Source organism: Centropristis striata, chromosome 21 (genome assembly GCF_030273125.1).
Source record: "Centropristis striata isolate RG_2023a ecotype Rhode Island chromosome 21, C.striata_1.0, whole genome shotgun sequence".
Classification (NCBI taxonomy): Eukaryota; Metazoa; Chordata; class Actinopteri; order Perciformes; family Serranidae; genus Centropristis; species Centropristis striata.
In genome coordinates this window covers 12617525-12634324 of record NC_081537.1, presented here as the reverse complement: position 1 = coordinate 12634324, position 16800 = coordinate 12617525, and the positions used below count along the sequence as shown (strand labels likewise).

General features: G+C 40.1%; 3 protein-coding genes across 3 annotated transcripts; 1 reads left to right on the top strand and 2 right to left on the bottom strand.

Moving 5' to 3' along the window:
- Nucleotides 1–1395: 1395 nt before the first annotated feature.
- Nucleotides 1396–2836, bottom strand: vkorc1 (vitamin K epoxide reductase complex, subunit 1). Its single transcript, XM_059324848.1, has 3 exons — nucleotides 2535–2836; nucleotides 2065–2174; nucleotides 1396–1849 (listed from the first exon to the last, which is right to left on the bottom strand). The coding sequence occupies exons 1-3, from the start codon at nucleotides 2702–2704 to the stop codon at nucleotides 1638–1640; spliced, it is 492 nt and encodes a 163-aa protein (XP_059180831.1). The 5' UTR covers nucleotides 2705–2836; the 3' UTR covers nucleotides 1396–1637.
- Nucleotides 2837–4735: 1899 nt separating this feature from the next.
- On the top strand, nucleotides 4736–12318 carry mapk7 (mitogen-activated protein kinase 7). Its single transcript, XM_059324961.1, has 7 exons — nucleotides 4736–4845; nucleotides 6445–6725; nucleotides 7320–7485; nucleotides 7999–9542; nucleotides 9627–10732; nucleotides 10970–11100; nucleotides 11966–12318. Exons 2-7 carry the CDS (start codon nucleotides 6449–6451, stop codon nucleotides 12111–12113), a joined length of 3372 nt encoding a protein of 1123 aa, XP_059180944.1. The 5' UTR covers nucleotides 4736–4845; nucleotides 6445–6448; the 3' UTR covers nucleotides 12114–12318.
- Nucleotides 12319–12652: 334 nt separating this feature from the next.
- Nucleotides 12653–16793, bottom strand: zgc:92313 (uncharacterized protein LOC436869 homolog). Its single transcript, XM_059324857.1, has 6 exons — nucleotides 16501–16793; nucleotides 16211–16323; nucleotides 15946–16025; nucleotides 14606–14877; nucleotides 13415–13575; nucleotides 12653–13206 (listed from the first exon to the last, which is right to left on the bottom strand). The coding sequence occupies exons 1-6, from the start codon at nucleotides 16544–16546 to the stop codon at nucleotides 12958–12960; spliced, it is 921 nt and encodes a 306-aa protein (XP_059180840.1). The 5' UTR covers nucleotides 16547–16793; the 3' UTR covers nucleotides 12653–12957.
- Nucleotides 16794–16800: the final 7 nt, after the last annotated feature.

The window sequence follows — 16800 nt, the reverse complement described above, 5'->3', positions numbered from 1 at the left end:
AGCTGGTTAAACTTTACTTTTAGGGTTGTGAGTCACTTCAGCTGAAGCAGTCTTGGAGGGTATATTGTGCAATAGCACACCCAGCAATTAATTCACTGCAAGTATCAAAAAATATTTGTCACGCCTGTGTGCTAACAGAACTATATTACTATTTATGTATAATGTCAATATCATCAGTCAAATGCAATTACATAATAGTTTTTCAGTAATTTAAAAGGTACTTTGGCCATCTACTTTCTAACTGCATCTGCATCATTTGTCTGTAACTTCATAATAAAGGCCAGAATAAAAGACTTTTCTCACATTTTCCTGGTAAAAAAATATGATTTTGTAGAGAAATTACAATATTTTTGTGTTTTTCTCTTAACACCCAATCTTTTGTTTTAAATTATTAAACTAGGTGTATCAGCCACATGTTTGTTCACTGTTGGACTCTGTGCTCAGTCCTCAATCAATTTAGATAATATAGTTTGCACAATGGGAAAGGGGACAATGCAATTTATCTTTATCAGATGCTTTGATGATGGTCACAGCGGACTGGGGTCATACAGTTTGAATGACTGAAACTTGGTGCTGGATGACTTGGCAACATTCAGGTTTCACAATATTTGACACATTGAAAAGTCAGAGATTCATAGATGGTAGAAGTTGTATAAAATAAAGCATGAATTAATACATACCATTAAGCAGCTTTGTCATATTTGTCTCCCTACTTACCTGCAGCAGTGTGATGATGGCAGTACAATAAACAAATATCTCTCTAAAACTGAATGAGTGAGGTTGTGATTGTTGTCACTTGAAGTACGAGCTACTTCCATGTTGTTCCTTTCATGTTTAAGTAAGTTAGAGATTTTGATATACCCTATTTCTTAAGCGTTATGCATGGTTTTAAAATAGATTTGGTCATAAAGTGGAGAAAATAATCTTTTTATTATTATTATTCATTTTCATTCATGCAATGCAAATACTATATTTCTTGAAATATAACACTAACCTTCACCTGCAGCCACATTCATCATGATAACTATGCATTTGGCTCCATCTCCTGGTTTCACTGGATAACTGCATGTATCTGAATCACTTTACCACCTGGGAACTGACACCACATCAGCCCTGGGGAGGAAATCCCTCTTCTGTTGCTTTCCCTGGTGTTTCTTCCACTCCCCCTCCCCCCCCCCCTGTTAAAGGTATTTTTTTTTAGTTTTTAAGTTTTTTTTATCTGATGTGAGTGTGAAAGGACAGAGGGTTTTCAGACTGTAAAGCCATTCAAGGCAAATGTGTATTTAGTGATTTCGGGTTGAATTAAATCAAATTGAATTGAATTGTAGAGAAATTTTCTGTATTCACACCCTTGCTGTCTTCACAAGTTGGGTCTTAATCACATGAGACAAGAGGTAGTATTCAAAAGTGTGTAATTAGCATCACAAATGCACATTGATGTACAAAAAAAGGCAACTTCATCCACTAAAAATCATATTATAACTCTTCTGAGATGCACCTCCAGTCCTGTTTTTCTGAAAAGTCTTAACAGGTGTAAACATTGCAGAAATGGTGTGGGAGAGAATTTGCTTTCCAGATCCAGTGGCTTCAGCTCGGCACAAAAATATCGGTGTTGAATTTCACACGTTGAACACTTTCTATCCAGTCTTTTCCTTCAATCCTTCAATTGCTCTCCTACGTTTCAAGTTGGTGAAGAGCAACGCGAAGTTCACGATGTAAGTGGACACGCAGACCATGCAGAAATCCCCCAGAACAAAGGCGAGAATACATGCGAGATAGAGTGAGCCTGCCACAGACACCCAGGAGGAGAAGACCAGGAAGAGTGCCGCCTTTTTGGACAGAGTCAGTCCTGCAATGAAGACAAACACAGAAGAATTCAGTAAAACACATTACAAAAGTAATATTTGGGAAACAATGCATGTGGAAAGATATATCTGTGTGATAATAATATGTTATATCTCATGATTGAAGACGATGGGTTGCTGAATTTAGCTTAAGCAATCTATTTTGCCAAAAAATCTCAGCACTGCACTGTAATTTTGCAACAGACAATGACAGACTAACCAAGGCTCATCTGCAGAGTGTAAAATATGATGCCAAGCACACTGTTGGGCTGGTTCAGAGGGCTGTCTTTAGCAGCGAAGAACTGGACCAAGCCAAAACCACGTCCCCATCTGCAAAAATAGTAAAGAGAAAAAGTCAGAACAACATATTATTGAAATAAAATGAAAATATACTGTAGCCTACATAATTGTTTATAACTCATGTGGAGGTTCTTCAATTAAAACAGGACAGGTCAAAAATAGTAAATCCACTTCCTGGCATTCTTTTACAATAAAACAGTAGGTGCTTTAAAGCACTTCCAGATGATTTTAACACGTGGCAACACTGCAGGGGGCAGCCGTGCTATGAAATACTCATTTTCAAAGCAGAAGTAAGCTCAGAACCCCCAATAATTCAATGGAATCTATTGTTTCTGCGCAACAAAGCACATATCAACTTATACAATCCAAATAAGGATTAAAAAAACATACCTGGAGGTAAAGACTTTGGAGCAGCTCACAGACTCCCCCAGGTCGCACATCGCCCTGTAATCTGGGTCACTCTCTCGGGACAGCTCGACGTGAAGCGCGTAAACAGACAAAAACAAACCGAAAACACACAGAAACAAACGCGCTTTTCTCTCCCATTTCGGCAATGCCATGTTTACTTCAGCACACGTGTCGTTGGTACTTTTTAGATAAATTTAAATGGACTCAAGTCTGCTGAAAGATGAGGAAAAGAGTACTTTGTTTCTCCTCTCCAACTTCAGTGAAACGTCCACCGAGACAGGGCGACGTGTTAAAAGTCAGATTCTCTCTTCTGATTGGTCGGGGGATTTTTGTCGCGGCTTTTGATTGGACAGCTGAGTCCAGCTGTTGAACCAGCCAGAGGGGTGTTTACTGTTCTGTGTGTTTACTGTGGACTTCAGCCTGCAGGTTGGGTCAGATTACTTTGAAATGTAGCAATTGTTGTACAAACTAACGTAGGCCTAAGGAAATAATGAGCTAATATTAATAAATAATTCTTCCAACATTGTTCCAGCCTTAAAAAACGTGAGGTCCGCAAATGTTGTTGTTTTGCATATTTAGTATTTACGTTTGTTCAAATCAAAATACCTGTACAAAAACAGCACTAGCACAAACTCCATGTATGCTGTGTGTATTCTACAACATGTGAGATGCTGTTTCTTTTGTGCAAGTTTGTTGCTCCATGTTTGTCATGAGTTGGTATTGGTTACCATAAAAAAATAGTTTCCCATTTTAAAACTGCCATATCTAAAGACCGAATTAAGTACAACCTTTGACAATGTAGCTATAATTTAATTGCTAATTTAGCAATTAAATTGGGCTGATTTTAGCTGTTTGTTGTGATTATGTAATCCTGATTAAATGTAATCCATTACTCATCACCAGTCCTGGGAATCAGTGTATAATAAGTGGTGGAATAAATACACATTAACAGATTTGTCAAGATAGAGCATATTTTAACTACTTTATAGTTTTTAATTTACCTGCACCACTAAAGAACATTAACCAACTTGGCTGGGCCCTGCTTTATCACCCAATATTTGTGCCGCGTCCTGTTGAGGGGGCCTGTGTCGAAATCAGATTTTTAATCGATACTATGCCACATTATGCATATGCTTATATAAAGTTGTGTTAAATTAAAATCCCATCCAGCCGTGATATTGGGTATTGTACCTAGCCAATAATATGGCATCATGTAAAAGAAAAGGTAGATATAGTAGCCAATAACCAAAGATGTAAAAGTATTACCCTATGTAAATACTTAAGCAAAGTGAGTAAATGTATTTAGTTTTTTACTTTCCATCACTGTGTAAAATGTATTTACATGCACTTCCAAACACTTTTTTTTCTTTTGACATGTCTAATTTTTGTCTAGTTTTTGTCAGTTATAGTAGTAAGACATTGGTAAACTTTAACTAAATGCATTTACTCAAGTACAGTTTTGAGGTACTTGATCTTAACTTGAGTATTTACATTTAATACTACTTTTTTTTAACTTCACTACACTACATCAAAGAAGCCAGTATTGTACTTCTTACTCCACTACATTTAGGCTATATGACAATTTTAGCTAGTAACTAAGTTGATTCTTATCAATACAAAATATAAATCAATACATTTGTATGATTATGCATGAAACTACCCAGCAGCAAGCTATATAAATAAATTTAAATATGATCCACCTTTCAAATGATTACCACACCAATGCATCAGTAATTATCCAATAATGTATATTATTGTGAATTAAGTAGCCTACGTATCATACTTTAAAGTATATTTTATCAGGCTAATTTTGTACTTTTACTGAAGTAAGATTTTGAATACAGTACTTTTACTTGTTGCGGTGTATTTTCACTCTCAGATCTGTATCTAAAGTAAACAATAAAAAAATACCAGAGTACCTCTTCCATCACTATAATAAGGACCGTTATTGGCCTACTCTTAGTAGTAGTAGAAGTCCGTCATAGATACAGAGGTTTAAATGCAGGTACATTTCTCCCAATATGGCCCCTCCTAAAATTACTTAATTCTGGAAAACGGCGTCACCACCACCCAAAAACAGAGACCCTTCTGTCTGCCGTCATGTCCCGCCTCCCTTCACGTTCTCTGCTCCTATTGGTCAGCAGCTCAGACGTCACCGCACCTCATTAGTCCGCCACATGTCACTCAGACCGAACACGGAACTGTACGAGGAAGCGGCAGACAAAAACAAGAGATAAACCGTGTTACTACGGGATTAAAAACACAATTACGGATGTTGTTGGTGGCCCACACGGTGAGAATCTGTTCCGTGACTTTGAAACTTGTTTCTGTGTCGCCCTGTTTGGTTATATAAACCGAAAATAACACGATTTAAAGGTTTACGTTCCTAGGAAGCCTGAGCTTCAGGTAACTAGCCTACGCCCCTGCGTCAAAAAAGTGGGTAAGGCTGCGGCTTTATCACGTAATTTATCCGAAACACACTGCAATACAAAACTAGTGGACCTTTAAGACAGCTCCTCGTGGATTTATTCTCCGTGTAACTGTTTAAAAAGCACACATTGTAAGCTAGTTGTAGTCCAGAGCCGTCTTTTTACTGAGAGCTACAGGTTTTGGCCACTTGACAGGCCTGTAGGATGCTTAGTTGCTGGGCAGCGTGTTGGTCATGGCTGGTTACAAACAGAACCTCAGTTTAGTAAATAGTGAGGCTAAACCATTGTCTAAATCCCGTTAAGTTATATTTTTGTATCTGAATAATATGTCCTCTTAATAAAGAGCCCTGAAGAGGCTCCTGGGGGCCCGGGGCTCTAGTAGTGAGAGGGTTGTCAGCAGAGGTAAACATCAACAAATAAGTTGGCTTCCAGAGAAAGATAAAAAGTTATCCGTTTGACACCAGTGACTCTCAACTCTGGTCTTCTGTCTTCGGGTGATCACTGGTTTTCTCTTTTACCTGACTGTTCCATTGTAGCTGTCCAGCTAAGGATTAGTTATTGCAGAGACACATAGTTAAATGTTGCTGTCCAGCAGTCTGATATTGCAATGCGATTCAGAATACTGAGGGGATGATCATTGTTGTATCATCATTTAGTCATCATCAGTTTAGTTGAAAAATATATTAAAATGATCATGGTGTGATTTTTTTCTCTTAAGTCTGGAGAATATCATTTGTAGGCGAAGATGTCTTTGCAGCACCAAAAATTGTATTTTGACACAGATTTGGCCAAATATTGCACCTCCTTTAATTTGGATATTTAATTGGTCCATATCACAAGTTCAATAAAATGTATTAAAGCCTACTAGATGATACTGAAATCAATTTTTTTAAAGAATGTTGGTGTACATATGGTTAGGTTATTAAGTATTTTGTGTGAGACACTGACACCTTTATTTACTGCTGCTACGAACATTTATTTTTATTATTAAATAATCTGCCTATTATTTCCTCAGATAATTAACCGTTTAGTCTATGAAGTGTCAGAAACACCAAACCACATTTATTTGCCGGTTTTCTGTTTTTTAAATTAAGATATTATGTTGACCCTCATAGCAGAAAAAGAAAAGAAATACTCGCAAGAATCTATTACATTGCCTGGTCAACAATTCAATATTTTTGTCTATTGACTTTCAGTAGGATCATATGACAATATAATATATTATTTATTATTTAATGATGATGTCTATTGTCCAATGTAATTATTCTTAAATTACTAAAATAAAAATTACTAATTTAATTTATTTCTAAATGTAAAAAAAATTGAGCATAGAATTAAGTCTGATGTAATGCATAATAAAACCTATAATTTCTTTGAACTTTAGTCTGACAATTCTTCTGATTTTTGTATTAAATATTATATTGTAGAAATATTAAATACATCCATTTTTAAATTCTCTATAGAATAATGTCCACTAAGGAGGGAGGAGAAGGAAAAAATGATCAACCTGTGGCCATGTCACCTGAAAGAATGGCCCCTGACAAAACCAGAGAAAACCAGAACCAGCGTGAAGTCGAAGCACCAGGAGGCACCACAGACACCAGCACAGCAGCAAAAAACTTGGCTTTGCTTAAAGCACACTCTCTGGATGTAAAGTTCGATGTCGGAGAGGAATATGATGTTATAGAAACCATTGGCACAGGGGCCTACGGCGTCGTTTCCTCTGCTAGGAGAAGAGACAATGGTAAGGCTGATTTAATGAATAAATAACACAATTAACTGTCCACTGGAGTCCACTGGACCTCCATAGAGGAGGTGGGTGAGAGGAGGATGTTAGCCAAGCTGGCATCTATCATGGAAAACCCCTCTCACCCCCTGCATGACACTGTGGGGTCTCTGAGCAGCTCTTTCAGCAACAGACTATTACACCCACGGTGTAAAAAGGAACGCTTCCGCAAATCATTCTTTCCAGCTGCCATAAGACTGTACAACACCAACACAACCTGAACATTTTTGCATAAATCTGCACTCTGCACATTTCTCCACTTAAATTTGCACTAAGTTGTATATAGTATATTATTACTATTATTATTATTATTATTGTTGTATATTTGTATATTGTTAATATGTCTTTTCTTAGATTTTTTATTTTTTATCTTTATCTTAATTGTGTGAAACTTTGCGGCTGTAAAAAAGAAATTTCCCCACTGTGGGATTAATAAAGTCAAATCTGAATCTGAATCTAATTTTATGTGCTACAATGCAAATCCTTATCATTTAACATTATCATTCAGTCTCAGTTCAACACCCTGTCCTGCTGTGTGTTTACACCTCACAGGCCAGCAGGTGGCGATAAAGAAGATCTCCAATGCTTTTGAAGTGGTGACAAATGCTAAACGCACGCTGCGAGAGCTGAAGATTCTCAAGCACTTCAAACATGACAACATCATCGCCATCAAAGACATCCTGCAGCCCAACCTTCCTCACTCTGCCTTCAAGTCTGTGTATGTACTCTTTATTTTCATGGTAACTTGGGTGGCAAATAACAAGGTTCCTTACTCAGGCTAGAAAAGTCTCTTCAACTTTTTAATATCATGACATTTATAACAAGAATTTGATGAAATACATATATGGGAACTTTTAAGATCTAGATAAAATACTTCTGCACATTTATGCACCACTTACCTTTACATCAGCTTGTATACTCAAGCAATTTCACCTATATCTTAACATTTAACTTTTCATTGACCCATCATGAACGTTCACTAATACTAATTAATACCTAAAAAAGTATAATTACAAGAATGTTTATCTGAAAAAAATGCATTCTGCAGATTAACACTATTGTTGGAAATTATACCATACTGGATTTTTAACTGAGAGACATTATCTTAAATTGTAGATTGTTATATTGATTAAAGAGACGGTTCTATTTTTTGAAGTGGGATTTTAAGATATACCTAATGGCTCAATAGATGTCACACACACAGCTCATTTTCCACCTCCCATGTGTGCAGGTACGTGGTTCTGGACCTCATGGAGAGCGACTTGCACCAGATCATTCACTCTTCTCAGACTCTAACCTCAGAGCACACACGCTACTTTCTGTACCAGCTCCTCCGTGGCCTTAAGTATGTGCACTCTGCCAACGTAATCCACCGTGACCTCAAACCCTCCAACCTGTTGGTGAACGAGAACTGTGAACTAAAAATTGGTGACTTCGGCATGGCGAGGGGTCTAAGCTCTCATCCTGAGGAGTCTCATTCCTTCATGACTGAATATGTGGCAACTCGCTGGTACCGTGCTCCTGAACTTCTGCTGTCTCTCAACCACTATAGTTTGGCTATTGACTTGTGGTCTGTTGGCTGCATCTTTGCGGAAATGTTGGGGCGTAAGCAGCTTTTTCCTGGGAAGCACTACGTCCATCAGCTCACGCTCATTTTGGGTGTGTTAGGCACTCCTCCAGAGGGGTTGATAAGTACTATAAGGGCTGACAGAGTACGCTCATATGTTCAGAGTCTTCCAGCACGGTCTGCTGTGCCTTTGGCTAAACTGTACCCACAAGCTGAACCAGAGGCCTTGGACCTGCTGGTTGCCATGTTGCGCTTTGACCCTCGCGAGAGAATCAGCGTGACACAAGCATTGGAGCATCCTTACCTGTCCAAGTACCACGACCCTGACGATGAGCCAATTTGCGTGCCAGCTTTTGACTTTGAATTTGACAAGCTTCCAATGAACAAGGAACAAATTAAAGAGGCGATTTTGATGGAGATACAGGATTTTCATCAAAACAAACAGGGCTGTCGTCAGAGACTGCAGTTCAGGCCCTTGCCGCGGGCGAACGGCAGAGCCGCAGCACAAATCAGTAACACGCAGCCCTCGACTGTTAACCTGACCAAATCTACACTGGTTCCAATGGCACAACACACCCAAGCAGCACAGATTCAGCAACAGCAAATGAGGGAGGTGAAATCTCAACAGCAACAAGATCACACACCAGCAGAAGGAAGCCACACATTTCCAAATCAGATGCAGACCTTTAATAAACCCGGGTCCCTTTTGGAAGTTGCCCTGCCTCACGTGACCCATAATTTGCCTCCACTTTCTAAAAGCGAGAGTGGCCCAGTTGATGTGGACATGCCCAGTGCCAACTCAGACAGCGGTCAGCCAGAGACTATAGATTTAACAACACCAGTGTCGAGTCAGGACGCTCCGTCAGAAACAATGAGAGACAGTGAGGTACAGGAGCAGCTAACCAGAAGTCAGGCTCCTCTGACTCAGCCCACCCAGAGCCAGTCCATGACCCAGGCTCCCACCTCTATTCCTGCAACGCCAGCACAGACCATGACACCCCTACCCACCACTATGCCTTCTCTTTGTCTCTCTGTGGCACAGGCCCAGTCCCTGTCTCAGTCCCTTTCACAGTCACTGTCCAAGAATGTCAGGCCTCCTCCAGGTGCCGGAGAGGGAACCAGAAAAGAAGGAGCCATTTCAGAGGATACTAAAGCTGCACTCAAAGCAGCTTTATTGAAATCAGCTCTCAGAAATAAGGCCAGGGGTGGTAAGTTTATTGTTTCCCATATCCACTTGCATCACTGACATGTCGTTCTTTATTGTGAATGTGAATTTTATATCTTCATTGCAGATGGAGGTACCTCTGCGCTGGGTATCGACGTTGGCACAGGAGGCGTATCGTCCTCCCTGTCTTCTGTTCCAGATTTGCGGCGGCCTGTCACAGCCCAGGAGCGTCAACGAGAAAGAGAGGAGAAAAGAAGGAAGAGGCAGGAACGAGCAAGAGAGAGGGAGAGAAAAATTAAGGAAAAGGAGAGAAGAGAGGGAAAGCAGGGGGACTCCCTGTGTGGGGTCCTGCTGAGCGACGATGACAAAAACCTTTTGCAACGTTGGACGAAGATGATGGACAGCTGCAGTGAGAAATCTCATACTCCTAATAGCGATGGAGCAAAGAACAAGGACTGTAATGTGAACTCGCACCGGGGTGTAGCAATCGGCGATAGCACTGAAGGAGCACTGAACAATAAATCAGGAAAGGAGGCAAGGAAGATCCAGACTCATGAACAGTTAATCTCTCAAGTTAAACCTAACCAGCCGGGCTTGTTTCAGCCCCCCAGCACCCAGCAGCCATCGTTACTTTTCTCCATGAGTCAGAGGAAACCTCCAGCGGATGTAGTTGTTGCTGTAAGTGGAGGGATGGATATAATGAGCATCACAAGTGGGTTTGTTAAGAACAACACGCTCAAACCTCACAGCGAGAGCAACGGACAGAGTGGTTTCAGCTGTTTAGGGAATTGGAACGGGCAGCAATTAGAGACGAGGCCACCGCAACAACCGCAACCAAACAGGAAACCACAGCCCCCGCCGACGAGCTTTCTCCAGCCTCAGAGTCAAACCCAGCCTGACCCTCAGCCCCAGACGCAACTGCTGCCTCTGGAGAGTTTTTTGACTAAAGCTCCAACATTAACCGCCAGAGAGACAAATGGGAACGTTGATATCGGACGCCAGAATAACCTCAACTCCCACACTAACCCCTCGGCTGCAAATGCTGGTCCTATGGAGAAGCTGTGTCCCTCTGTAGGAGAGAAATCTGGGCCACAGACCACAAACCCTCTCTGTGGGACTTTAGGGGTCCCCTCACAGCCTCATCCCAGCTTAGGATTCACAGATACTGGACAGCAAGGGCCCTCCATTGCCCCTGATATACACACAGTAACGCTGCAGCTCTCAAAGTCCCAGGTGAGTCTCCGGTTTCTGTACCTTCCTTGTAAGATATTGTTGCTTTTTGCATGTAGCATTTACCTTAGAGAAGCTATATGTATAGACGGAGCACTGGTGCCGCTTTCATGATACAAAAACATAATTTTCTAGTACATATATACCAGGCTTAAATGTCACAATCTTCTGCTTGCCTTGAACTGATCTTAAAGATACAGAGTTCAGTTGACCCGATGTTTCCCCCTTTTCTCCTGTCAGGTCGAGGATGTTTTACCCCCGGTGTTCTCGGTCACCCCTAAAGGCAGCGGGGCTGGGTACGGTGTGGGCTTTGACCTGGATGACCTCCTCAACCAGTCTCTCACAGACCTGCAACACTGTGACCGGGACAGGTAAGGTCCATCACCGCGTGAGCTTAGTTTCTAATACTGCTGCCACGAACAAAACCAATGTCTAAAACTGGAAAGAAGGCACACTTCTTATATTTTAGCCATTGAGATCAGACTATTTTCTGGTTGTAGGGCTGCAACTAAATCTTTTTCTTCATTTTATTTATTCTGCAGATTATTTTTCTTAGTTATTCAATTCATCATTTGCAGAAAAAGTAAAAAAAAAAAATGTCCATCACATTGTCAAAGTCCAAGGTGATTTCTTGAAATGTCTTGTTTTTTTTGGGCAAAAACCCAAAGATATTCAGTTTAATTGTGAAAAAAATAATGAAAGTTGGCAAATCTCCATATTTGAGAAGCTGAAAACAGCATTTCTTTTTGGCATTTTGGCATGAAACATTACTTCCATGATTAATCCATCATCGACATAGCAGACAATTATTTTTTATAATTTTGTATTTTCATGAATGCAGCTGAAGTAGTTGACTCATAGATTTCCAAATTATATCCAGGTTCTAACACGCTGTGCCAAAGTGTATATTAAAAGCAATTAGTTGCTGTAACCGTTCCTAAGAATTGAATGAGGCATGTCAACCCGCCAAGTGCAAACATCATAACTCATTCCTCCTTAATCCCAGTTTCACATCCTTACATATTTGCCTTTTGATCAGTTGATTTAGTAAATGATTTGATCAAGAATCACCACATTTTAAAGAGCTACACTGTATTTAACTTATTAATGTGTCAAAGCAGCAAAATGCATTTCATGAGCTTTGAACGCTGAAAAACAGGATAAAAATTCAGATTGAACACGTTTGACTTCAATGTCGCCACTCTTCATGCTTTGTATATTTTTCTTCTCTATCAGCTACGACTCGGCCCCCCTCTCGGCCTCCCTGTTATCTGATTGGAGCGAGGTTCACCGCATGACTCCAGCTGATCTGGAATCACTGCAGCAGGAGTTACAGCTCGGCTCTCCCATGATCCTCTCCGATACCATTCCCCACGATGCCTGACCTTCCTTGCCTGGAATTTAAATGGCAACACTTGGATTTGTTGAAATGTTAGATTTTTTTAGCATGAAAACCTGAGTGAAGACTTACCAATTAATTTAAAGCTAGCTTTTTTTAATAGGCACTACCAAGCAGTCTTTTTGTTTCGTTTTTTTTTTTACCATTGACATGCTGCGCTTTCTTTGTAATAAAGAAAACTGTGTCATCACCTGTGTGTGCCTCTGGATAATTAATGAACTACAGCTGTTTAAGCTGTGATTAAGTTAGTTATCTGTGAGGAAGGACATTTAAAAATGACCTGAATGCATTTAAAAGAAACATTTGAAATAAAAAGGACAAAATTATTTGCATTTCAGAAATGCAGGGTGAAAATTAAGTAATATTTGCTTCCCAAAACAAGTGTGTATTTACTTAAGAGGGTGTATTAAGGTGGAAATAAAAGATAAGAAAGCTTTCAGGGAACGAAAGTGAAGCTTGGATCCATAAACACGATAAAACAAACTATCAGAAGCTATCAGAAGTTGAACAGAGCACTGACCTGATTTTTAGAATGAAATTAACAATTTATTGCAAATACAGAACACAATTAATTCAGCTCATAATTCTGATTTAAAATGCAAACCTATCAAAACTACTTTTACTCAAAAATCACAATGCAGAGTCATAGTTCCAAGATTATTTTACATTTCATGTTCAGTATGGCTCCACATGAACGCCAGGACCTGTTTTTTAGTTTGACTATTCAGCATAACATTGGACATCGGACATTGGTCAGACATAATTGATTTCCTCCTTCATTTGGCCTGTTTTATGTTTTCCCTCGCACAAATCCTGTTTTGGAAGTGTTCTACCTCAGGATCAGCAGAGTGGACAGACAGCTGACCGAAAGGGCCGTCATCCCACACCAGTTCTGGTTAGCTCGGCCATACAGCCGGATCTCTGGCAGCTCGCTGTTGATGAAGCTCGAGTAGGAGGTCAGTCTGGTATACACGCCTGGCTGGTTCGCCTGAGCACAGCCCAGTCCGAAACTCACCACGCCAGCCTGCACCCAGGTCCCATTTACCATTTGGCACACAAGAGGCCCTCCTGAATCACCCTGAACAGACAACACAAACAGACTCATTCAGCTTTCACCACTGGGAGGTATCAAAGCACTCAAAAGGGAGGGCTTACAAGCTAGATGGTGCATGATTGCAGAAAAGAAGCATTTTGGGTTATTTCCACTGCAGTTTTTTTTGCTTGTGTATACAAGTGTGTATTTGTGAATGTAAACGCAGCAACACAAACAGCTGATCCAACAGTACCTGGCAGGAGTCCTTGCCGCCCGCCTGGTATCCAGCACAGATCATGTCATACAGGATGTCCACCTGCTCCTTCGGGTCCGTCCGGTACATCTCCTGACATGAACTTTGAGAAATGATTGGCACCTCCACTTCCTGCAGAGTTGCGACTCCTGGCAGAGGGACTGAGGGGAATACAAGGACAGACGGAGGATGAAGGAACAAAAGGAGTGCAAGACTTCTTAATTTCTACAACAGGTGGTCAGTAAGCGTTTTTTTTGCTACAATTTACAGTAGTAGATGTTATTGTTTTAGTATTTTTGTCCAGTAAAGCATTTTAACATGCTTCTTGACTTTATTTCATACTATTTATTGGCCTTTCCTATCGTTTTATTGCTTTTTTCTTTGTGTAAACATAACCTGTTTACTCTCACCTTTGCATTTTGTTAAATGTAAAAGCTTGCAAATAGTTCACGTTTTAAGATAAAAACCAAACTAAAAGCCAGCCTCTGCTCACCATGCAACTTGTTTTATGAGCGCGATTTTACAATACTGTGACTTGGTATTTTTAGTTTATGAACTAAAGCTGAGAGCTGCTGCTATGCAATTGAGCTGAAGTGAATTATTTTGGGTGCAAATCTGTTGTAAATAAGTCTTATGCCCTATAATAATGATATGGAAGGATCTAAACTAAAATGACAATTACACTGATCTTTGCGGGAAAAAAAAACTTTTAAGGACAAAAGCAATATGATAAAAATAATATAATAAATAACATTAATATATGGCAAGTTTATGTAATTATGCATGTAGAAAATTAATGTGTGTATCACTTTCGCGCATTACATCAGGCAAAATGTTTGAAACAGAAGCTTAATTTGAATTATTCATCTAACAACACAATTTACTAGCACAGTGTTATAATGTCATCGCTTCACTGAAACACAATAAACTTAAATATAACCCAGCTTTTAAAGGACTGGCTTTCATAACCCACCTGTCCCATGCTCTGCTATAAGAAACTGTAATTGATAGCTATAGTAAAGAGAGTAACTCATTCAAAATTAATTTCCCGCCTGTTGTGTACTCTCAGATACCTGCCCCCCCCCCCCCCCCCCCCATCCTATATATTCATTTGCATAGAATAAAAAAAGGATAAAGGGCAAAAAGTTTTCTGCACACATGCTATGATGATGTGAATCTCTCCAGTCTTACCATCATTCCGGATGTTCCCCCAGCCGGTGACGTAGCAAGACATGCCACCTGGGAACAAGGTGCCAGAGGCCGGCAAGCAGACAGGACGGACATAATCTGTCCAGGCGACCGGGGTGGACAGCTCCACCAACGCCAAATCCTTCCCGTAGTGAGGTTCAGAGTAACCAGATGGGATCACCAACCGGTTCACACCATGCGCTGACTGGTGCTGGTTGTAGCCATTCAGCTGGTATCGGCCAGCGTAGATGATGTAAAGGCCCAGGTTGGACGGACTGAAAGAAGACAGAGAGACAGCAAATTAGTCTCTACAATACAACTTGTAGGCCAGGGCCTCTCTGCAGCACCACCATGCTTAATGCAGAAGGGTATTTTAACAAATATAGCAGCTCCTGCTGTTTGGATTTTGCATAGGTAATTTGCATTCTATTAAGCACCTTTTGAATCCGGAAAACCCCATATTCAAATGTTTTCAGGGTTTTCAGCACCTGTAGGGACCCTGGTTCTTGTCTTTGAGACCTTGTAGGGTGTAAATTAGCAAGAATTCAAATATTTGAAAGAACAATTTAGATGTTGACTATGGAGGCAAGTTTCCCAAATAGGTAAAAGGATGTTAAACACATTATACTTGAAATAAAGTTTCACTTTTTCTGAATCAGCCTGACCATTACGAGATTTTTGAGACTGATGCCGATACTGATTTAACATATTATCATACAATGTATTAAATTGTCAGCCAATTTATAAATGATAAAATAAAGAATAAATAGGAATAAAATAATGGCTGAACAAACATCACTGCTGTAATAACTAACACAATTTCCAAATCACACATGTATTGTTTTCAGCATTATACAGCCATGGGAAAAATTATTAGACCATTGTTTTCTTCAATTTTTTGTTCATTTTAATGCCTGGTACAACTAAAGGTACATTTGTTTGGACAAATATAACGATGACAACAAAAATAGCTCATAAGAGTTTAATGTAAGAGCTAATATCTAGCCATCTGCCATGGTTTTCTTGATAATGATTTCGGTTGTCATCAAGAAAACCAAGTAAAAAATGTACCTTTAGTTGTTCCAGGCATTAAATGAAAAAGAAAGCAAGGAGGAAACAATGACTGTAATATTGTGTAAAAAAGTTTTTATAATGCCACATATCGGACAGCATATATACCGATAGATAGGCCTTCGATAGGCCAATATCAGCCATTTGTCTGTTTATGTAACCAAGAATTCCCTTAAAATGACTCATGGCAAACAAAAGAAGCAGAGAGCCTGTGTAATGATGCTCAGCTGTGAGTTAACCCGCCGATTTGTGTCTGTGAGGAGTTTTCTTACTTGGGGAAACAATGAGCAGCTGATAGGACCCACTTCTCTGAGATGATGGAGCCTCCACAGGTATGACCAGTATTTGTTGTCTGGAGGCCGAAAGGAGGGAGGAGGGAAAAAAAGAGTGAGTCACCTCAGCATCACAAGCAAATCCCCTCTCTCAGCAGGTCAGTTTGATAAACAACACCCAGACTAAACCACACATATAACTACCCACGGGCAGAAATGATGCTGAAGAAGATTACACGGCTGAAGAGGTCTCACAGGGACCTACCTGGATATCCACCTGCCACGGCCAAGCCCCATATGTGGCGTCCTTTCCTCCCACAATCCTGTTCTCCGCGATAGTTGGTCGGCCACATTCTAGGGCGTAGGAAGCCAAAATACCTAAATAAACACAAATTACTGTTACTCTGACGGTGGACCCAGCACTACTTACACAAAAATTAAGTTTTATTGAATTAGCCAAGAGTGTACAAATGTTTCAAATGTGGACAAAGAAATAACAGACATGGCGAAAGCAGTGAGGAGATGGAGGAGGGGGACACGACGGTTGGAACTCACCTGTTACGCACCAAATAAGGCCAGAAAACTGTAATTGCGGCGACATTTTGTTAAGTTTAGCGTCACGAATTCTGTGTTGGGAAAAATCTTTTTTTTTTCTTCTTTTTCCTTAAAACGTTACATCCACCTTCACACTTCTTCTGGTACCTGATAACTGACACTTGAGCAGTGCAAGGAATTAAAAAAAAGTTACATTTCCTTGGTTATATTTTGCGTTTTACCGTCGAGAAAACCTCCTTAACTGTTACAGGTATCCTGAAACGGCGAAAGTGAGTGAAAAAAAAACAAGTGAACGGTGGC